Here is a 24,437-nt window from a genome sequence, read left to right on the forward strand (position 1 = left end):
TTCTGCAAATGGAAGATATGTTGTGTCCCACTTCTGATGCATCCCAGATTCAGTAAATCCAAGCAATTGGAAGAAAGGGGTGGGATATGCAATCAGTGACTGGTAAATTCTCAGAGAAGTGCCTTGGGTGGGTTCTAGAACAGTCTGGATTTAAACCAACTAACTACAGAACCTAGAAATTAATCCAAAAAGTCTTACTATTGGAGGAGACCATCTAGCCCAAATCCCAGATTAGTGCAGGAATCCAACTTCTCAAACCCAGTGTACCAAATAAATGACTCTCCAACTTCAGGTTGAAACCATCCATTAAATGAAAGCCTACCCCCTAATAAATAGTAGTCTGCAACTGGCATTGAAATCTGCCATCTTGTAACTTAAATCCTTGAATTCATGCCCAAGATTTTGGGATAATAATGTCTTGGCTGCCTTCTATAGTACATCCCACCAGGTTTTTCCAAAATGATACTGTATTTCCTCTTAGTTTATTTTCTCAGAGGTGAATATACTTATTCTCTTTAGGTTCCCCATGTAGAAATAAGGCTCTGGTCTCCTATTCACACTTACTGATCTTCCCTTGACTTGTTCCTCTTTGACCCCTCTTTCAAACCATCTATGGGGCCACCTATGTCAAAACTGAACAGCCCTCTCTCAACTGAGGGGGAGGGATACAACGTCATCTATCTTCAGTCTACAACATAGTCCTTTTAACAGTTCCAAGAAGGCTCCACACCCATTTTCACTACTCAGGTGACCCTGAGGACACAGATAAGCCTCCAGGTAGCATTAATGACTTTTTTTAATCCCATTTATATCCCGCCCTTCTCCGAAGACTCAGGGCGGCTTACAATCTAAAGCACAAATCAATGTGCTTAGCAATAGCCTTCATTCTATGTATATGCCTGCTTATTAGGGCTTTCGCCCCCCCCCCCCCAAGTGGCATTATTACAAAGTCAGCTTATTGCCCCCAACAATCTGGGCCCTCATTTTACCTACCTTGGAAGGATGGAAGGCTGAGTCAACCTTGAGCCTGGTGGGACTCGAACCTGCACTAATTGCAGGCAGCAGGTGTTACTTAAGGAGGCATTAGCCCACTGCTCCACCAAGGCTCTTGCCAAAAAAATGCAAATGAACAGCTGTCTGCAGGAGTATAATCTTTACATTCCCCAACATCCAGTCAGAGTTGAAGAATCTTCTTGGATGAGAAGTGAAATGTCTTCAAAGTAAAACAAAGTCCAGTTGTCTCCTGAAAAAGCATCTTTGGGATAACTATGACCTGGATGACTGAGAATCTCCATAGACAGTTAGCTTTTTGTAGCCATTTGTTGTTGCTTTACAGGCCTTCAAGGACTTAAATCCCTCCTTAATATTACCTGAGTAGAAAGAATATTCTTCACCATCTTTCTCTAACCTGTTTGAGTTTGTCTGAAAACTTTCAAATGATAGTGCTATTATTTCCTGTGATTTATAAATTGTACTTTTGTTGATCCATAGAGTCCTTTAAAGGAACCTTACTTTTTAAAATTATGGAGCTTGAAACAGGTCATAAAACATCTTTCCTTGTGTACAGTAGCCAGTCTTGCTTTTAAAAAAAAGTATTGATTTTTCAAAGATCACTTAATGTTTTTGTCAATACATACACTATTGTGTAATGATTATATGCAATGGTTGTCTCCCTGTTAGCAAATGCTTCTTCCCTGAATTTAAATTCAACTTATACTTTTCCATCCCCTCAAGATTTATTTCTGAGATTTACCAGGTAGAACAAAAGATAGAGCTAGTTAATTAGAGATGCTAGAGATTGATCTAAGGTTTTATGCATTTTCTCTGCTATTAAACTTTGGATGCTGTTTAAAGATTTATCTTGTCTGGTCATAAAACCGATCCTTTCATTGCTAGCTATACTGATTGGCAGTTTTTCATGGCCTTAGGCCAAAGAATTTCTGGAGTAATTGAAGACAGGAAGTGAGGGTGGGAGAACTAAATCTGAACCCTCTCCTTTTAAAAAGATTTTGCTAGCATTGGAGTAGTAGCTCAGGAATTCTGGGAGCTGGGAGTCTACAGGTCATAAAGTTGCCATAGTTGCCCACCCCTGTATTAGCGTGATGGTTAGAAACAAATGGGGGCACATAAAGCTCTATACAAATGAGTTAAAGCTCTCTACAAGTTTCAGTATTTGAGAGGCTGCCACAAACTGTTTTTCAAAGTACCTGAAAGCAAGACAAGAAACAATGGATGGAAAGTAATCAAGGAGAGAAGCAACCTAGAACTAAGGAGACACTTCCTGACAGTGAGAACAATCAACCAGTGGAATGGCTTGCCTTCAGAAGTTCACAACACTGGAGGCTTTCAAGAAGAGACTAGAAAGCCATTTGTCTGAAATGGTATAGGGTCTCCTGTTCAAGCAGGGGGTTGGATTAGATGACCTCCAAGGTCTCTTCCAATTCTGTTATTCTATGAGTTATGGTCCTTTTCCAGAGGCTCTTTTCTAGCAGAGGTAACTTGACAAAGAAGTTGGAGAAAAAAATGTATCCCCTATCCCACATGTCATACTCTACCTCATCGAGTGCTGATCAGGACAGGATGTAGAATTCCAGAAAGGTAAAAAAGAATCCATGTGACACTGCACAAAGCACCTCAACAATTCCATGGGTTGACTCAGTCAAACTGGAGTGCTAGTCATTTCCCAGATTGAAGCCCTGGTGGCCAAACTGCATGACGTCTATGCACTATATCCCTGCCACAGCCAGAGCTCGGATGGTTCAAGAACAGATGGTTCTTGTTGGGCCCTGCCAGTCAGCTTCTGAAGGAAGTCCCATGGTGGAAAAAACAACAACAGCAGTGTCCTTTTTCATTCCACCAGAGAAGATCATCAGCGTATATGATGTATTCATTTCCACCGGGACTGTACGCATGCGTTACATGGGGGAGCATTCTGAATTTGGAGACACAACATATTTAAATTTAGAATTTAAATCCTGGTGCAGGATTTAACTCTCGAAGCTTCCATCATGGGCTAGATACTAGTGGGGTGATTTTAATGCACTTTAATTGGGATGCTGCCATATTGAAGGAAAGCGTTATTCTTTTTTAAGCCCACAATTCTGCCATCGTATTCCACTTAATTGATTTCAGCAAAGCATTCGATAAAGTCTCTTAAGAGATTCTCGTAAAGAAGGTAACAAAATGAGCTGGACTGTGCTACCACTGCATGGAGAAAAGATGACTGAGCAATCACTCAGAAGTGCATATCATTAGCTCTCCATCAAACAGGGGTGAAGTATCTCAAGGTTCATACCATTCTAGGGTCTCTGCAATTCAACATACGTCATGGATGAGAACAAGTTAGAAAACAAGATTATAAAATTTGCAGACAACAGAAAGGTGCAGTGATAGTAAACCCCTTAGGGAACCGTATCAAGATTCAGGAGGTCTTTGACAAGCTAGGCAGAAACCATCAAGATTAAATGCAAAGTCCTACATTTGAATAAGAAAAATCACAGGTATGATTATGGGATGGGGTGGTGGTGTAGGCAGACATTCTGGGCAAGAATACATATGAAAAGGACTTTGATGCTTTTGGAGATCAAGAACTGAACCTGAGCCAACAAAGCTAAAGAGAAAGGAAATACAATCCTACGCTGCAACAAATATAATGTCAAGATCAAAAGAAGCCATTGCTCTCTATTCTGCATTGTTCAAACTATAATATATTGAGAATAATATGACCAATTCTGGCCACCATATTTTAGAAAGAACATTAACAAATTAGGGGTGTCCTTCTCAACTAAAATGATAAGGGGCCTGGAAGAAAAAAAAATACAAGAAACAGTTGAAAGTGATTTAGCTTGGGGGAAAAAATATTAGGAGGACAGGATAGTTATCCAATATCTGAATTGCCATGATGTAAAAGATGAGGCAGAATAGTTCGGAGTTGTTTCAGAAGATAGGACAGGAAAACAAATTAAAACATAAGGAAATAGACTTCAGGTGGACATCAGGAAAAAAAGTCTTAATAATAATGATTCTTCAGGACATGGTGGACTTACCTCCACTGGAAGTGTGTAATTGGCAAGGTAACAGGAATTTTTTTTTTTTAATCCCATTTATATCCCGCCCTTCTCCAAAGACTCAGGGCGGCTTACAATCTAAGAAGCACAAATCAATGTGCTTAGCAATAGCCTTCATTCTATGTATATGCCTGCTTTATTATGGCTTTTCCCCCCCCAAGCGGCATTATTACAAAGTCAGCTAAATTGCCCCCAACAATCTGGGTCCTCATTTTACCTACCTCGGAAGGATGGAAGGCTGAGTCAACCTTGAGCCTAGTGGGACTCAAACCTGCACTAATTGCAGGCAGCTGGTGTTACTTAAGGAGGCATTAGCCCACTGCTCCACCAAGGCTCTACATTCATGAGATGGGGTTAAGGATGGATGAGATGATCTTCAAGATCCTGTCTAATTCTTACCTTTTATAATTGTTTAATGGAATAATACTGCAATAATCAACTAGAGATCATAGTTTAATGAACATACAAGTTGGTAGACAACAAAGTCAAGACCTGATAGAAAACAAAGGATCATCAGAATGGTAAAAAATCATGAAAGCTTGAAACTCTGAAAAATAATACAATTGAGAACTGTTCCTATCTTGCAAAAAAGGTTACATTATATAAGGTCTTCGCCCTTTCCATTATTTTTCTATGCAGAAATTCTCTAGTACATTCAGTGAGTTGTCCAGTAGACAGAATAGAAAAGATTTTTGCCTTGCAATATTCACAGTTGCTGTATTCATGGGCTAGGTAGATCAACAGACTAAATCAATGTAGCAGTTTGATACATTCCTCACGTCAAGACAAATTTCATGCTGCTAAGGCACCTGCATAGCTGGCACTTCATAACAATAATATTTTTGATACCAAGCTGTTAAGAGTTCTCCAGGGCAAAGTGCTATGGAATTAATCAACTTTCAGAGCTTAGTTCTCATACAGAAATGCAAGGATAAGAGGGACTAGCTGCTCAACTGGCCATTTCCAGGAGCAGAAAAAGAAAAAGATGAAGCTTATAAAGAGAAATCAAATATATCTTTTTGCTTTGGGGCTTGCTTGACATATCAACAAAGTGCCTCTTAAAAAGCTTTTTTTCCCTTCTCCTTCTGGAGGCTGTTTTTAGGAACTCAAAAATACTCATTCATTTGTCCTGCCTTAACTCATCTGTATTAGATTTTTGAGTGCCAAAAAAAGTCAGAAAGTCTTTTTAGCGAGACATCCTTTACATATATTCATTCATTTAGTACCATCGTTCAGCACTTTGCTCCAAATGGTCCAGAGGTTCAAAGTTCAAAGTGCTCTTAAGAACTTGAACATTGTTCCTCTTATTAAAAAAAAATGCAAGTCTGGGGCTAGAAGTATTGCCACTGATGGCAATACTTTGGACAAAGATCAGGGCGAACCGATAGAATACAAATTAAGCAGATTTACTATGCTGCAGCTAATGCCTCCTTAAGTAACACCAGCTGCCTGCAATTAGTGCAGGTTCGAGTCCCACCAGGCTCAAGGTTGACTCAGCCTTCCATCCTTCCGAGGTAGGTAAAATGAGGACCCAGATTGTTGGGGGCAATTAAGCTGACTTTGTAATAATGCCGCTTGGGGTGTGTGTGAAAGCCCTAATAAGCAGGCATATACATAGAATGAAGGCTACTGCTAAGCTTGTAAGCCGCCCTGAGTCTTCGGAGAAGGGCGGGATATAAATGGAATTAAAATAAATAAAATATAAATAAATAAATATGCTGCATTGTACCATACTAAACAGCCAATGCAACCTTGGGCTGCATCAACAGAGGTAGAATATTGGGATCACAGGAAGTAATCGCTGCATTGACCTCACCACATCTGGAATACAGTGTCCAGTTCTGTACAACCCAGGGCAACACAAATGTTGAGGAACTGAAAAGTGCTCAGGAAAAAAAAATCAACATAGAAGGCGAAAGGCTTGCAACCTATGAAGAATGGTTAATGGAATTGGGTATGTTTAGCCTAAAGAATTGTGAGACGTGGTGGCTCAGTGGGTTAGGATGCTGAGCTTGTCGATCAGAAGGTCGGCAGTTTGGCGGGTCGAATCCCGAGTGCCGCGTAACAGAGTGAGCGCCTGTTACTCGTCCCAGCTTCTGCCAACCTAGCAGTTCGAAAGCACGTAAAAATGCAAGTAGAAAAATAGTGACCACTACGGTGGGAAGGTAACAGCGTTCCGTGCGCCTTTGGTGTCTAGCCATGCCGGCCACATGACCACGGAGACGTCCTCGGACAAGCGCCGGCTCTTCAGCTTTGAAACGGAGATGAGCACCGGCCCCTAGAGTTGGAAACGACTAGCACGCGTGTGCGGGGGAACCTTTACCTTTACCTTTTAGCCTAAAGAAGAGATAGGGTAGCTGAGGTATAATAGCAGTGCTTGTGTCAGGACCCACCCCAAACCACGTCTTAGGAAGACAAAACTCTTGGAGCCAAATCTAGTCCAAAAGGAATCTTTACTATGACATGCTTGGTTGTAGGAATACAAGACAGGACTTAATATTGTTCTACAAACTAAAACCTTATGAAGAGTTCCCGGTTCAACCCCCCCTTAACCCCATTTGGTCAGTCCCCCATCATTTACCTCGTATCATCCCTCTCGTGGGAAAAAGGAACTTAGGACCTTTTATGTTTATTGCTCTCTTCCTTGACACAAGCCAGATGCTCCCTACCCTAACCCTCCCTTTTGTTCCCCCAGTTCAAAAGGCTTCTCTTTTCCTTTGAAATGCCTAATACAGACTCAATACACATTCGTTCCCTCCTCCTCGGGAGATGACAGAATCCAGGAACAACGTTTTAAACATACATTTATGAATATGATATAAATGGATTCTGACAGCTTGAAAGATTGTAACAGGGAAGAGAATGTGGGCTTATCTGGGGGAAGGACAAGAACCAAGGAGTGGAAACTTTACAAAGAGAGATCCAAACTCAAAATGAGAAATTTCCTAATCATCAGAGTATTAAGCCTGCCTCCTGGAGTCAAGGAAGCTCCATCACTGGAGGCTTTCAAAAGGGGAAGTTGGATAGCCTTTTCTGGGCGGTATGAGAATTCTTGCCCTGGGCACCATTGGACTAGGAGACCAATCCAATCCAGTAAGTTCGTGTTCTGATCTATTCCATTCCTATCCTAGGGCTGATATACTATTCCTATCCTATATTCTGATATGCAGTATAAAATAAAGAAAAAAGGGATGGAGAAAGAGGTGCAGCTTTCAACAGCACATTTTTGCACCGAGAATATCCTCTGAGACAATGCTGCTGAAAGGTCTCCACCTGACTTCAGAGAGGAGCCGTAATGCACTGAATCTGTCCTTGGCATCTCTGAAGATCCAAGTCAGGGACTGAAATGATGTCTTCTATGAATCAGGTTTCAGGAAGAGGTCTCCAAGAAGGCTTGGCAGGGAGAAAAGAAACTTGAATTAGGTTAGGCAAGTCAGAGTGACATGAAACAATGGTGTCTTGTATTGAAGTTCATCCAAGTTGCAAGGTGTTGAAATCACACAGATATTTCAATCTTGATTCTTTAAATTGGCCAAGAAAACAAACTGGCGGATCATCAAACAAATCAGCCCAGCATCCTTACTCGAAGAACAAATAACCAAGCTCAAATTATCTTACATCAGACACATTATGTGAAGAACCAGCTCTCTGGAAAAAAAACTCAAACATTGGGAGAAGTGGAAGGAAAGAGGAGAGTACAACCAGCACTTGGATATAGTGGTCATGGATGCACCATTAGAAAAACTGAAGGACCAGGTTAGGGTCGGGTTGTCATGAAAAAGGTCTATCCATGCAGTCTTCAATTGATGGTACATCCGTTTATCTTGGACACATGATACAAAGACCACGCTCTCTGGAGAAGTCTGTAACACTGGGGAAAGTGGAAGGAAAGAAAAGAAAGGGCGACCAGCAACAAGATGGATGAACTTAATTTTAGTGGGGATAAGTGCACTGCTAGAAGAACTCAAAGACCAGGTGAAGGACAGATCCCCTTAGACAAAATCTATGTGATCACTAGGATTCTAACACGACTTGATGGGGCATAATAAATTTTAAAATTGGGGTGAATTTTCTGAACTTTTGGTAGCTACAGCCTGTTTGAGTAGTGATATGTGCACAAATGGATAGAGAATAGAATAGAATAGAATAGAATAGAATAGAATAGAATAGAATAGAATAGAATAGAATAGAATAGAATAGAATAGAATAGAATAGAATAGAATAGAATAGAATAGAATAGAATAGAATAGAATAGAATTGGAAGGGACCTTGGAGGTCTTCTAGTCCAGCCCCCTGCTCAAGCAGGAGAACCTATACCATTTCAGACAAGTGACTGTCCAGTCTCCTCTTAAAAACCTCCAGTGATGGAGCACCCACAATTTCTGAAAGCAAGCCATTCCACTGGTTTAATTGTCCTCACTGTTAGGAACTGTTAGGATGCTAAATACTAATTAAGTCTTTGTGCTTCCTTTTAGCTGTGGGTCTCTCCAGCTGCCCAGAACCTGCTGTCCCCAGTAATGGCTTGAAAATTGGTGAAAGATACCTGGTGAACGATGTGGTCTCCTTTCAGTGTGAGCCAGGATATGCTCTCCAGGTACCTACCCACTCTCCACATAATTATTTAACTCTGAAAAAATTGAATTAAATTGAAAAGCACTGCCTTTATCACTATAAATTGAGACATGAATATGACAGCCCATTCTGATATCTGGCTATCATGGAAAAGAAAAGATGAGAATGAAATTATTGTATGAACTTTATGCAATTATCTCAGAGCAGTGTTTTTAAAACTTGGCAAACGTAAGATACGTGAACTTCAACTCTCAGAATTCCTGAGCCAGCACGCCAAGCTTGAAAAATACTTAAATTGCCCAATTTGAAAAACACTGCCTTTGAAGAAGCTTGCAAAATCCTATCAGACGAACATGAATATTTTTTTTTTTGCCATAGCATACAGCAACTTCAGTTAAAATGAAGGGAATTGCTTCAGTGTAGTATGAAAGTCTCAATCTCAATCATAGCATTTCCTGAATCTCTCAATAGAACACTAGAGAAATATTTGGTCCCTGAAGGCACAGAATCTTATTGTAACTTTAGTGGCATCTGTAGGTGCCACTCAAATTATATAAAGTGTAATCTTTCTAGGTTATCTTGGAGAGGTTGCAATCAAATTGTTCCGTTTTTAACATCTTTGGTTAAAAGTGTTTGAAGACCACAGGAAAATTACTCAGTGAATTTGAGTAATTTGAACCTTCCTGTTGCTTTGTGGTGTAAAAAATTGATGCAACATGAAGAATTGATTTCCTTGCCTGTTGTTAGCTGCAAGGTATGTTACTGGGAAATACTGAAAAATCAAATTTACATCTTTCTCTGGATCAATGGTATTTGGAAGCGTGGGAAATGCATTTCGCTGAAAAATTAATGCAAAATCAAACAGTGGAATTGTAGAGTTAAATACTCCAGAATTAAAGAAAGGTACGGTGTGTTCAAAAATATTCAGATTTGTACCATATTTTTTCCATTTCTTGGATATCATTAACACTTTTTTCACAATACCTTTTCCTGTTAAATGTCATTCTGGGTAGAAACACTTTCAATACCCATATTCAATACTATGAGTTTTAGCATCTCATGTTGAGCATGCTTTGAGCATCTCATATTTATTCATAAAATTGTGCGTCCCTACGCACACACACACACACACACACACACACACACATCTGTGTACAGTATCTTTTTTTTAAAAAAAATGCTTTGTCTTTTGTCTGTTTTCCTTTCCAAGTGTACCTTTGGCTCTTCTCTTGATGTTCTCCTCATTTAACGAAAGAAAGCTATCTTATCTTAGAATTCCAGGCTGTAGTATGTATCGCTTCCTTTCTTTGCTAAAGAATGTTCATTGGCTGAGATAGGTACCCTCCTTATTCTTTCTGTTTGGCCTGTTTCTCAGTTCTTTCTTGCTTCTGTTCTGTACCAGCCTGCTACCGGCCCTGCAGCAAAAGCAGGGACAACCCCTTTACAAACGGCAAGAGGCTGGAATAAAGCCTGCCAAATTTATTCACATAAAACAGAGCAAGACAAGACACCAACCATGAAACAGGAGCTAAGAAACAGGAACTATCCAAGCGGTTGCCTTCAGCAAACCAGCCCTCCCACACATTCCCCTTAAATACAGTTCAGGGCGTGGCCTCTCTCTGCCTCCTTCCGAGGTGCCCCATTGCCTTCCTCTGTTTACTCCTGATTGACTGCCTCCTGCATCGGGCATCCTTGAACAGGGCCAGCTGTGGGTCATCTTCATCCACGCTGTCAGGCTCACACAGCTGGGTCTGCATCGTGACCAGATGAGAGGGGCCTGGCTGGGGGCTCTCATCAAGCTGTCCAATCCCCTCAGCAAGCTCTTCAACACCCCCTCCTCCTCCTCTGAGTCGTCCGACCCAACTGCCGAATCCACAGGCTGATCCTGAATCACAACAGCTTCCTACTTGCTTATGGCTTCTTTCTTTCTTGCTTGCTTCCCTTGCTTCACAGGGACACTCTCATATTTCCTGCATGCCAGGAACTGTGCGACGCTGGAACTATCCTCCTCCACTTTGTATAGGTAAGAGATCTTTGCTAAGGATCCTCCCTCCCTCCCTTCTTTCTACCCTCTCTTCCTTCTTTTCTCCCTCCCCCCCTTTCCTTTTCCTTCTCTCCTCCTCTCCCCTCCCCTCCTTCCTTTCCCCAACATGCTAAATCCATTAATGAGGGCCGTTAATTATTCAATATGTACCTGACCTTTATTTCTGGACTCCTCAGATCAGTATATGAACTTGATGGGCCGACCTCCTGTTTTCCCGCGAAGAGTGGGTTGGTTGGAAAGCTGGCTTTTGTGCCCAATGGAGGATTGGAACTCATCATCTCCTGAGCTTTACCCCACCTATCACAAATTGACTTTCATTAATAAGAGGATGAATGAATGGGGTACTGCAATGTGTTGCAGTCTTTCCTTGATATATCTGATCTAAGCCTTGGACTGAGGCCGGGGGTGGGCTTTCAGAAGCAAAAATACCAAAGATAGTAATCCTTGTTATATGTTGAGTTTTACTTCATGTGTAACATTTAGGACATTGCTTGCCAAAACAACCGGACATAAAGGGTAGTTTTTTCCCTGTGCGCCATCATTCTGCTGAACACTTAATTTCCACAGCACTATTTATTGCCCTGTACACCACCCTGAGTCCTTCGGGAGAAGGGCGGTATAAAAATTTAATAAATAAAATAATAATAAATATTTCATTTCTCATCTTTTCTCATCTTGTCTTTCCTACTAGTTTGTCCTAATGATTTCTTATGATGTATCAATTGTTGTTTGTAACTTACGATTAATAATTGTAACTGTGATTATGACCATGAAGACCTCCAAGGCCCCTTCCAGCTTCTATTCTATTCTATTCTATTCTATTCTATTCTATTCTATTCTATTCTATTCTATTCTATGCTATGCTATGCTATGCTATGCTATGCTATGCTATGCTATGCTATTCTATTCTATTCTATTCTATTCTATTCTATTCTATTCTATTCTATTCTATTCTATTCTATTCTATTCTATTCTATTCTACTCTACTCTATTCTATTCTATTCTATTATTACTCTATTCTATTCCATTCCATATTTTCTATTCTATTCTATTCTATTCTATTCTATTCTATTCTATTCTATTCTGTTCTGTTCTGTTCTGTTCTGTTCTGTTCTGTTCTGTTCTATTCTATTCTATTCTATTCTATTCTATTCTATTCTATTCTATTCTATTCTATTCTATTCTATTCTACTCTGTTCTGTTCTGTTCTGTTCCGTTCTATTCCGTTCCATTCCATTCCATTCCATTCCATTCCATTCCATTCTTCATGTTTCATTCTGATGTTCCACGACTTGCTCATATGTTAGTGAGCATCTGAATGTTGAAGAAATCCTTTTGTGAAATTGTATTCTCATCTAATGCTTTTTTCATAATCTCTCATCTCTCTTTAAAACAGCAAGGCACGTTGTAAACCTTTGTGCTCAGTTTTAGCCATCACTTGTCTGTAGAAAACAAAGATACCACAAATAAGTGTCTTTTTTCCAGACAGGAATGAGGTCAGTAGTAGATGAATGTGTTTGCTACTTTGCCAAGATTACAAACAATACCTGAAGAACATCTGTTAGACTAGATCTTCAGTGATTTATGCAAGGGTGAGAATATTCAGTTTGCCTCCTCTGAAACATATGATCTCCCCAGCTGAATTCTTCAGAAAAATTTCTTCTTCAAAGAAAAACAAAGTCCAGTTGCCTCTTGGAAAAAAAGCACCTTTGGGCCAATCATTTTTAGCAGTCTATGTGAGCCATAACAAGCCTATTATAAACATAATATTCTTTATATATTGATTGATAGTTATGTGAATGTGGCAACTGTGTTTTAGGGTTTGATGTTCTGTATGAATCAAGCTAGTGTTCACCAAGAATTGTTATTTCCAGAGGCAGATCATGTTTTAATATATCTTTTTTTTTTCTAGCTATAACTATTCTGTCCTATGTTCTTTTCTGTTTTGTGTTGTCTTCTGTGTCTCTTTTTCTCTGTTCAGCCCATCAATATTTTGTTCCACTCAGTTATGAATAGTAATTGAAGGTGGCCTCCCCCTTATTTGCACTTCATCAGAACATTTTTATTATATCTGACTGCAGACCTCTGTTCCGTAAACATGGAAACAGTTGAATCAATATTAGCATAAAACAGCTGAAGCAGTGTTAGTATAAAAACCCTTGCCCGGTTTTGAGTAAAGGAAGAAGTGACAGATCAGCTTAAAAGATGAGGTCTTGCAAGCCACTTTCCCCCCATGTAGAAACCCCTAGTGACTTTCAAAACATTGATCCACAATAGACATGACATTGAACATACACTTGCATTGCATTGCACCATACAATCAGCACAGGAGTGAAATTTGACACAGAGTAAGATGGTAGAGGACAGGAAGGCCTGGAGGAACATGGTCTATGGGGGTCGCGATGGGTCGGACACGACATCGCAACTAACAACAACAACAACAAATGTAGTAAGCTACAGGATATTCCCATTAAGAGAGAAATTTTAAAATAAATTCTGAATTCTCTGCGGAATAAGGGGAAGAAAGCAGAAGCAGCATTTCTCTTAATGCTTTTTTAAAGCTTGTTTTGTCATTTGAGTTGGTACATACGTTGCTTTTCGCGGTCTTGAAGTTTCCCATTATTCATTATTTCAGTGGTCCCCAACTTTTGCAGCTTGGCGGCCTGGCTGGGGCGGGGGAGGGCATGATTCCCTCCCCCAAAGCCTTTTCTCTGTTTGTAAAAGCTTTCGGCATGGAGAAGAGAAGCCTTGGGGGGGGGGTGCAATCTCATGCTCCTTCAGATTCACTTGAGGCTGCCTGATGCTCCAAAAGCACTTTGGGTCCTGCGCAAGCAGCCTCAGTGAGTCAGCAAAAGTGAGCAGGCTGCACCCGTCCTATTCAGCCTCCGCTCTCACTACTCTGCTTTTGGAGCATGGGGAGCAAGGCGGCTTGGCAGCCCAGCTTGGGGGGGGGAGAGAGAGGGGAACTGGGCCATGCAAGGGCAGCTCCGCTCGCACAAGGAAGAAGAGAAGCTTTGGGGTCGCTGTTTGCGTGAGTGGAGTTGCGTGCCCGCACCAGCCCACCTCTCGCGTGGCCACAAATCTTAACAAAAAGAGAGAGAGCGAAAAAAAGAGAAGGAATCGTCCCTGCCATATCTCTTGAAATTTCAAGAAGCTATAGGAAGCCAGGAAGGGTGCTAACAGGTTTTATTTTATTATTTGTTTATTTAAAATATTTATATAGCTGCCCATCGTATAATAAACTCTGGGCGACTTCCAATCAAAAACTAAAACGACTTTCATTGAACGATAAAGTGTAAAAAAAGAAAAATCACATACACAAATTCAATGAGGAGAATGTTTCTACTTTTCTTTTTTTAAATATATATGTCTCTTTCATCCAGTTATATCTGATTTACATAGTTGTAAATATAGATATTAGCTATTGGAGAGGGCTATTAATGAGATGCTAAATATGGAGAGATGAACTTCAAGTAATTCGGCAGCCTCCTGATTAACCAGAAGAGCTTCTGGGTTCCTTGAACAAAACTTTTTCTACCCTTACAATTAAACCATTATTAATATTAGAGAAAAACGAAAGTCCAGCCACCTTCCTTGCCTTTATGACTTCCTTAATTTTTTTTTATTTTTTTTAGGATGTTCTTTCTCATATATCCTGCACAGGATTGTCCACAGAATGTGACAACAACAACAACAAAAAAAAAACACCACAAGATGGCAATCACTGTGGTGTGACTGAAGTTGTGCCCATTTGTTGTGCGCAATGCACAAAAAGGCAGAGCTTAGATTCCACCATCATAACCCTGAGGTTTTTTGTTGGTTTTTTTACCACATTCTAATCCTACAATTTCCTCAGAATCAAATTACATGTGCCCCATGGTTTAATTTTAAAACCGCTATGCAGAATATCAGTTCCTATTTACCATTTTTGTACTCTCCTGTTGTGGGGGAAGAAAAGAGATTAGCAGAAAGGGGGAACAATAGTCTCTGAACTGGAATGGTTGCCCCCCCACCCTGCTTCAATTTTGCCCCTTCTTCTTTTCTTTTACACAATGTCCAGCTGTTTTTTAAGCATCACATGATGTGCAATATTATCAATTGAGGTTTTTTTTTTAAAGAGATTGGACAGCCATTTGTCTGGAATGGTATAGGGTCTGCTGCCTGAGCAAGGGGTTGGACCTCCAAGGTCCCTTCCAAACCTATTTTCCATGTTCCGTGACTGTAAAACACCTAAATAAAAAACCAATTTTGCATGAGTTTTTTTTTTACCATTTCCCTTTAGAAATAGGTTGCTTAATTTGTTGCATCAGTATGCCTGGTTTTCTGACTGCACCTCCTGAATAAGAAATAGCCTTTAACAGTATGATTTCCTTTCTTGCAGGAAAAAAAATGATAGTAGAGAGATATAAATATTGTTGTGTCACATTCTGAAAGACAGAAGCAATAAACTTTTGATAAACTGCTACTGTGTCCCTACAAAATGGACTGGATAGGGATGTCCCATGTTCCTTTATCCAGATGTTCCCCTTTTTAAATAATTGAGAAGGAGTTTCATTTAAACAGACATCAGGGGGGATGAAATTAAAAAGCAATAGAATCAGCAGGAAAAAAATGAAGGGAATAATGAAGGGAATCTGTGCTGTCAGATGTCAGGGTGGATTTAAAGTATCGTACTCTAGACCAGGGCTTTTCAACCTTTTCACCCATTGTACCACTTTTAGGATATGGCAATATCTGAGTACCACCAGTCGCCTAGCAAGGTGTCAAAAACTTGATGACCAAAAAAAAGGGGGGGAGTGATGAAGTACAGGTAGCCCTCGACTTACAACAGTTTGCTTAGTGACTGTTCGAAGTTACAATGGCGCTGAAAAAAGTGCCCCCCAAGCCACAGCCGAGCAAGACACCTACCTGCCCGCCTGGTAGCACTCTTCCTCCTGTCCGAGGTTTTCATTGTTGTGAGCATTTCTGTTGAAGATTGGCAGTGGGGGTGGGTTGGGGGGGTGTTTGGTTTTTATTTCCCCCCCCCATCTGCTGGGTGGTTGCAGCAGGTTTTGGTCACTGTGAGCATCATAAATATGAATCTGTTGCCAAGCATCTGAATGTAAATCACAAGCCCCTGGAGATGCTGCAACATTCCAGCTGATTGGCGCTTCTTCTGGGCTCAGCAGACACACCAGGATCAGCGCCGAGCTCCATCTGGAACCTGGTGCTGATCCTGGTGCTTCCGCTGAGCCCTGACAGCCCTGCAGCTCCAGCCATCTCTCGCTCAGGCTTGTGCGGTGCTGCCACTGGTTCAGCTCATTCCCTTCCCCCGCTACTACTTTTCTAGGATGGTCGTGTACCACCTGCCAGGTGCCAACGTACCACAGGTGGTGCCCGTACTACTGGTTGAAAAGCCTTGCTCTAGGCTCTGATTTGGACTGTATTGAAGAGAGCTAGGAGCCTATTGTACTCCAAGAAGTGATCCTGGATATTGCGTGCCCTTCAAGATATACCAGACAACGAATATTAATTATGAATGCTAATATTGTTTTTACTGTGTAAAAATATATTATTTATTATTTTTATTGTAAGGCTTCAGTAAAAGAATCTTGCATACAAATGAAGATGGAAAATTGATCCAGATCTAGGAGTCAGCAACAGGAAGGCATAACTTCCATAAGTTCCCTTGTTAGCATATGAGTAGTACATGGTGGGAAAATAAATTGTCAAATGCTCCCCAGAATAGAAATCTATCTGATTGGCAGGGAAATCCACGGAGAGGCTTAAAAGGTTAAATGGCTCCACAGCAATGACCACAAGATCAAGTTCATGCCTCTTTTTTGCATAGAACACATGTTAAATAGGACAAGGCTTCCGTTGTGTAGTTGTGGCCACCATATTGATTTTTTTTTAACCATCCTCCTTCATGGACTCACCCCTCCCACCCCCAGTAGGCATGCCAAAAAAAACCCTACTCTGATAAACTTTGACACAATTAATACTAGGTGAAGCTATCTTGTTAGTTCAACCTGGAGGATGAACAAATGTGGGCTAGGTCAGAGGTCCCCAACCTTGGCAACTTTAAGTCTTGTGGACTTCAACTCCCAGAATTCCTCAGCCAGCCAAGCTGGGCTAAGTGATGCGTAATGGAAGAACTGGGATCAAGCCCCAGGCTCCCTTCATGAAGGGCAGCTGCCTGCTGACCTCACTAGCCTCCCATTTCAGTATATTATGGCTTCATTTTAAATTTCAAATAAAGAATTTGTACATTTGGTGAGGAGCTTGGAATCGCATGCTATCTATGAACCACCAGTTGCTATGCCTGACTTAGCTGAATATAGTTCAATCTGTCTAGCAATGGATTTGGCATCCCCTACTCAACTTTTTAAAGATATTCTAAATGTGGAACACAGAATCTTCTACATATCAAGCCTGTGCCCCGACCATCAAGTCTTTCTTCAGTTGTCCTGACTGACAGTCATCCCAAAGAGAAAGATATCTGAAATAGTGTATGACCATCTGATTTATTGTACTTTTAACAGCCCAGTGTGGAGGAATCTTAGAAGAGATGGAAGGTGTCATCCTGAGTCCTGGCTTTCCTGGAAACTACCCTAGCAACAGTGATTGTACCTGGAAGATATCTTTTACTGTGGGATTTGGTAAGAAAATCACAGCATCCTTCCCATCTCTTTTTAGATACTTTTCATATACTGATCCAGGACAAGCCAACCCTGAACTCCTTGGTTGGTTGGTTGGTTGGTTGAATAAGTGAATTAATTAATTAATTAATTAATATATGGATAGAGTTTTTATATGGGATGTGGTGGCTCAGTGGGTTAGGACGCTGAGCTTGTTGATCAGATGGTCGGCAGTTTAGCGGGTCGAATTCCGAGTGCCACATAACAGAGTGAGCACCTGTTACTTGTCCCAGCTTCTGCCAACCTAGCAGTTCGAAAGCACGTAAAAATGCAAGTAGAAAAATAGGGACCAGTACAGTGGGAAGGTAACAGCGCTCTGTGCGCCTTTGGCATTTAGTCATGCCGGCCACATGACCACGGAGACATCTTCGGACAAGTGCTGGCTCTTTGGCTTTGAAACGGAGATGAGCACCGGCCCCTAGAGTCGGAAACGACTAGCACGCATGTGTGGGGGAACCTTTACCTTTTAGAGATTTTATTTTAAAGAGAAAGTAATTTTGACTTTCGAGGATTTGTTTAACAAATGCTAATGGAGTAGAAGTGTTAGGCATATGGTGATAGCCTTCATAGTTGGGTTGAAAATATATAAACTATGATGTCGTGACTTTAAGATGTTAATTGGCCAATGGGTGTGTAAGTGTTCTCATGGCCATAAGAGGGAGCTAGGAACGTAGCTTCTCTCTCTCTGAATTCACTGCTCTCTCTACTATTACTGTTTTGCTGTACTGTTGGTTTACTACTGTGGTAAACCTGAACAACTGTGTATTGACCTCTGGACCGGTAAGAAGACTTTGTATTTGGATTACTCCTTGGACTGTTGCTATTGTGTATGACCTGGACTGTTTATTTTTGACCGTGCATTTTTGTTTTTACACCACCTCCAAAGTAAAATACTTTCTGTTTTCACAACTCAGTGTACTCTTGTGGTTACTGTGTGACTCTTACTGCTCTCAGTACCCTTCCTTGTCTGTGCAACTCTTTGTTAGCACAAGGAGACCTCTGCACACCAATTCCTAACAAGAAGAAAACAAAGATATCACTGGGGAAGCAATAGTTCAGAAAGTACCACTTCACTTTTTCTAGAATTCCTTTGGTAGAGCTTTCACATTCTAAAGCTTCAACCAGCAATTGGTTGAAGACTCTTTCAAGACTCTTCGAGACTTTCTACAGATAATTGGGAAGTATTCACAATAGTGACATCTTAAAGCAGGGATGTTGGAAATAGTCACGTGCATATAATAGTTACCTGGAAAGTTTCATTTTTCTTCTTGAAATTTTCATTTTACCTCCAGAAAACAATTTCTTCCTTCATGTTCCAGATGATATCCTTCCAAGAATGCATAAACCAGTCCTGGATCTCTCAATTTAACCTGTTCCGGAGGGAAAACCAGAACATTCTGGATCCAGACTTTTCCATTTTGTACATTTGTTTCAAAAAATAGATGAGTTTGGTCCAGAATAATGAGGTGGAAGGTCTCTCACACTGCTATCATCTCCCTGTCAAAAACCTTAACTGTGTGTTGTAAGGCATTTTGAATTCTAATCCCACTTTTGCATGAATACCTTCACACAATATATTCACATATATTACTTCCTAAAGTGGGGTATGTTTTTCCCCCCAAATGGTCATTTTTCTTTAACATTTTTCTTTTTCTTAATGGGTTTTGGCTGATATTAATAGTGAAAATAGGAATATTCAACCCCTATTTAATCCAGTACTTTTAGCTAAGGGCCATATAAATAACGAACATTACTTTCTATGCAGCTTAAAGTATGCCAATTATATTTTCCCCATTTTTAAAGAACATAGATGTTGTTCTATTTTAACGTATTATTCTGCACTTGTTATTTCTTTTAAATAAATAATCATCATCATAAAAATAATTGCATGCAAGACCATTTGAAAGTCAAAAATAACACTTGATCCAGAAGCTGATGAACCATTTTTTAAATTTGGTCATAAAATGTAATGAGTTTTTTAATGAATGCCATATCCTTTCCAATAAAAGTTGATGAGCACTTTTTTCTTAAGTTTTGGATTCTGTGTAGCCTTCTTCTCCTCCTCCTTTCTTCTTCTCCTTCTTGGTAGTGGGGAGATTGTCCTATTTAATTTAGGGGTTTAGGGGTATTTTAACGCTTTGTATTAATCTATTGAATTGGGCTGTTGTATTTAATATTTCTTTTAATTTTTATATATTGTATTTTATTGTATTGCCCTGTACACCGCCCTGAGTCCTTCGGGAGAAGGGTGGTATAAAAATTAAATTAAATAAAATAAATAAATAATTGACACAGTTAAATCCAACATGCAAAATCCAAATGATCACTGATGGTACTAGAAGAAAGATGTAGGTAAGCCATGAGTGGCTGGTACTCCATGATCCAGCATCCAGGCAAGGGACATCTTGCTATAAGTCAATTCACTGCCCTTCAACCTAACTATACATCCTTCTGTATCCCCCATTCTTCCAAAGAGCGTATTTGATGACGGCATCAAATTAGCAATCCCGTTGATGTTTATGCTTCACCCATGTACTTTGGTCACAGGTGGCCTGAAAGGGAAGTATGGTAAAGCAAAGCAAAGCAAAGTAAGTTTGAAGTGGGATTGCCCACTTTAGATCCACTACCATCCAGGAGAAAAAAAATATCCTATTATCCGGAAACAGAGGGCCCCCCCCCCAAATTATGACCATGGAGTACTCAAGAGATATACTGGAATATACTTTATTCCCTACAAAGAAGCCAGAGATAAAGGCATTGTTTTAGAAAGTAAAATGCCAAATACAACCAAAGTAGCTCTGGGTGTGCTTTCTGGTGATGTTTCATCTTTTCTTTTCTTTTCTTCTAAATCAGACATGTCAAACACAAGGCCCGGGGGCCAGATCCGGCCCACGAAGTGGTTTCATGTGGCCCGCGAAGCGATCCTGGAAACAGTGAGGGAACGGCCCCCACTGCCTTGGCCTTGGTCCAGAGACCCTCCTTCTGCCAGAGACCCTCAGATCTGTCCCACTCCTGCCCAGGCCCCCATAGGCACCCTTGATGCCAACGATGTAGAGCTGGCCATGCCCACCCAGTAGGCCATACACACTCTAGCCACACCCACCCAGTAGGCCACGCCCATCCTGGCCACACCCACCCAACCCCCTGAGGGCAACTGCAATGCTGATGCGGCCCTCAATGAAATTGAGTTTGACACCACTGTTCTAAATCAAGGCTGGTGGTATAGTGCTCCTGGGTTTCTAAGGGGCACAAAATGCTCCTAAATGGCATTTATGAAGCGATGCATACATGAGAAGCAGGTTAAAGATACTGGCCTAGAAACTGAAAGACTGTCATTTCTAATCCTTCCTTAGATATGAAACCACCTGATGACTTTTGTCCAATTTGTCTCTCTCGGGCCTAGGAAGAGGAAGGCGAGATAAAACCACTTCTGAAAATGTTTGCAGGGACTTGTTCAAGTAACCCCTAGGACTAATACTGATCATCTTCTGGCACCCGCCACATTGTACAATACTGTCTATGAAAGGTCCTACTCTGAAACCTTGAGAATTCTGCCAGATCTATGTGGAAGAAGAACGATGGAAAGTTGATCAAACACAGAATATTTGGCAAACAGTCCACTTAATGAAATCTCCTTTCTCCCACTTTCTCTGTCATGCGCAGGTGCTCATCTCCAGTTCTTAAACTTTTCCACTGAACCTAATCATGACTTTGTTGAGATTCGCAATGGGCCATACGACACCAGTAACATCATCAGCCGATTTAGTGGGACCGACCTCCCGAGCTCCCTTCTTTCCACGTCACATGAAACCACCGTATATTTCCACAGTGACCACTCACAGAACAAGCCTGGTTTTAAAGTAGAATATCAAGGTAAGGAGCAGGCAGACAAGAAGTCTAAGTGTTGTGATTCAGGGTCAGCCTGTGGGTTCGGCAGTTGGGTCGGACGACGACTCAGAGGAGGAGGGGGGTGTTGAAGATCTTGCTGATGATAGCCCTCAGGCAGGCCCCTCCCACTTGGTCACCATGGAGACCCAGCTGTGTGAGCCTGACAGTGTGGATGAAGATGACCCACAGCTGGCCCTGTTCAAGGACGCCCGACGCAGGAGGCAGTCAAGTAGGAGCAAACAGAGGAAGGCTGTGGGGCTTCTCGGAAGGAGGCAAAGAGAGGCCACGCCCTGAACTCTTTATAAAGGGAATGTTTGGGGAGGGCTGGTTTGCTGAAAGCAACCGCTCAGATAGTGTTTCAAAGCTCCTGTATCTTGGTACGTGTCTTGTTTGTTTTTGTAATAATTTTGGCAGACGTATTCCAGCCTCTTGCCGTTTATAAAGGGGTTGCCTTTTCTGCAAGGCCGGTAGCAGGCTGGTACAGAACACTAAGAATGGAGCAATCTCATTGTCTTCCGGGCACTTAGCAAGAGTGATGAATGCTTTAACTACTGCATATTTTTTTTTGGAAAGCGATACTTTTTAAGATGTAATGGAAACTCTTGTTTTGCCGAGCAGCCTTGCTAAATCCTAGTAGCCTGCCAATATAGACAAGTTAATCCACAATGTATTTTCCAGAAGGTATTAATGCTATAACTAAGAATTCAACCTGATGTTAATTTGCTTGGTGCTCGGAGGCCTCTTAATCAGACAAATTCTTCCTTGCACAAATCTATTCTTTAGCTTCGTCTCTGTCTTTCTACTTCAGTGCAACAAAAGTCTCCCTCTTCTGTTTGCAGATATCATTATTTCTTAGTTGAACATGCAGTGGTGTATGCCACACTTTATCAGGTAAACTAAAAGTTAAGGCTCTCTCATTACTGCTGTAACTGCCAGATGGTCATCTGTTTCCCAGTTGCCCCATTCAAAGTGAAGGTTATCCAAAGCTGGGGAAAAAAAAAGATAAAGAGAAGAGCTATCTCTTCTTATACCAATCAGAATAAAGACAGGACAGTTTTTTTTGTTTGTTTTCATTCCCTCTTCCCTTCCAGGGATAAGCAGGTGTGGAATGACTTCTTCAAGGCACCTTTATGCTGGTAAATTTTGCAGAACTTTCTATGGATCCTCTTTCATATGTCCATCTTGCTCAAGGACAGGTGTGGAGGGGGGGGGGGTGTCAAAATCTGCAAGATGGTGGGTAGGGCACTGCAAGCAACCAAATCAACATTTGTAGGTGTGAGTGAAAAAATGCACATCCATATGAAGTGGTGAGGCTTTGCAACATTGTGCTACTATTTTGCAGGTTTTGACACAGGCCCTGCAGACCCCCCTGGTCAGGAGAAGCCGAGAAAGCATATTTTAAGTACAGTTGAGCACGAGTGGCTTTGTAGAGTTACCACCGAATTTGTAGGTAAAGAACCAGAGAATGGCTTCTCTGAATTTCTCTAGAGCAGGGGTGTCAAACTCAATTTCATTGAGGGCCGCATCAGCATTGCGGTTGCCCTCAGGGAGCCGGGTGGGTATGGCCTGGGTGGGCGTGGCCTACTGGGTGGGCGTGGCTAGAGTGCGTATGGCCTACTGGGTGGGCGTGGCCAGCTCTACATCGTTCGCATCAAGGGTGCCTATGGGGGCCTGGGCAGGAGTGGGACAGATCTGAGGGCCTCTGGCAGAAGGAGGGTCTCTGGGCCAGGGCCAAGGCAGCGGGGGCCGTTCCCTCACTGTTTCCAGGATGGCTTCGCAGGCCACGCGAAAACACTTTGCGGGCCAGATCCGGCCCCCGGGCCTTGTGTTTGACATGTCTGCTCTAGAGGAATCAGAAATTCTTCAGTAGTTTTTCACAGGAAAGGATTTTCATTGGCAGTAATAGCTGCCCAGCTACTGAAAGGTCCCCCAGATGAGTTACAGATTAGACGGAAGCTCAGGAAAATTCAGACTGTTAGAGAGAACAAAACAAATTGTATTCATACATGTGCAAAAGCAACCACATGAAGTACATGAAAAACCCACAAAAGCTATTTTCTCCTTTGAAATAAGTTTCAAAAGCAAACTCTTCTGAATGAGTACTGCTATTTAAAAATAAAGAATGCAGGAGAATCCCTCTGTCTGGTGCTAGTTTTGAGAAAAGAAAGTTTCAGAATTCCAGTGTGACTCTCGACAGAAGGAACACTCCAGATTTAACAAAATTCAAAACACCCAGTGTCTGTTGTTTTGTAATGTGCTGCCATATGCCAGTCAAGATATTTTTCTCCTTGCTCTCAGCCTTCTAGCAGTTTTAATATCCCTCCCCATGCCCACTTTCCAAATTTATTTCAAGCAGACATGTACACACATCAAACCAGCATCATTTTTAATTATTTTAGCTATATGCAGGTTTATAATCAAAATGTTCAGCACGATATTTATGAACAGCATGATAACGCAATGAAATCCATACAATTTAATTTAGGTGAATGCATTTAGCAATTAGTACCAGAAATTTTAATTGGACTTGGAAATAAGAGACTCAGTGAAGCTGCTACTATATTGTCATCGTATGATTGTATTGCTGTGTAATTATTAATCTGACTATTCTCTTTTGGGCAGACTGAAGATTCTGGACTGACTACAAGTATTCCTTGAACTACCACTGTAATGGAGCCTGTCCATCACAGTCGTAACTCTGGACAGTCGTAAAATGGGTCAAGCATATGACTGATCGTATTTTGTGACAATTTTTGCAGCAATCATTAGGTGACTCACCATGGTTGTTAAGTGACTCTGTGGTTGTTAAGTGAATTTTGTGGTCATGAAGCAGACCAGTAAATGCTGCTTTTTAGAGAAACCATGGTAAAATGTAGTCATGTGACCACAGGGCACTGCAAATGTCCATCAATGAGATCCAGTGGCTGAACATCTGAAGTATGGTCAGGTGATTGCAGGAAAGGTGCCTATTTTAACTTCAGATCTGGGTTGTAAGTGCCCTCCAGATAGGTCCAATCATTAGTCAAGGACTACCACTACAAGATTGTCACAACCTAGAATGCATTACAGTAATCTAAGTAGAAGGGTACCATGGTGTTTTCACCTGACTAGGATGATGATTGGCAGAGCAGACTAATCTTGTAAGTCAGCCCATAGGACGGGATGAGTCTACTGCCAGGAATAGAC

At 41.3% G+C, this 24,437-nt stretch overlaps 1 protein-coding gene across 1 annotated transcript in view; it reads left to right on the forward strand.

The window, feature by feature from the left end:
* Window positions 1-24,437, forward strand: part of CSMD2 (CUB and Sushi multiple domains 2) — a gene marked incomplete at both ends in the record, with an annotated part of 651,882 nt that overhangs the window by 546,089 nt on the left and 81,356 nt on the right. The window contains 5 exons of the mRNA XM_081334380.1: window positions 5,809-6,021; window positions 8,543-8,661; window positions 10,593-10,662; window positions 17,208-17,324; window positions 21,027-21,236. Coding sequence (XP_081190506.1) covers window positions 5,809-6,021; window positions 8,543-8,661; window positions 10,593-10,662; window positions 17,208-17,324; window positions 21,027-21,236 — 729 coding nt within the window. The remainder of the gene's footprint in view (window positions 1-5,808; window positions 6,022-8,542; window positions 8,662-10,592; window positions 10,663-17,207; window positions 17,325-21,026; window positions 21,237-24,437) is intronic.

Source organism: Vipera berus (genome assembly GCF_964194415.1).
Source record: "Vipera berus genome assembly, chromosome: 9".
In the NCBI taxonomy this organism is placed as follows: domain Eukaryota; kingdom Metazoa; phylum Chordata; class Lepidosauria; order Squamata; family Viperidae; genus Vipera; species Vipera berus.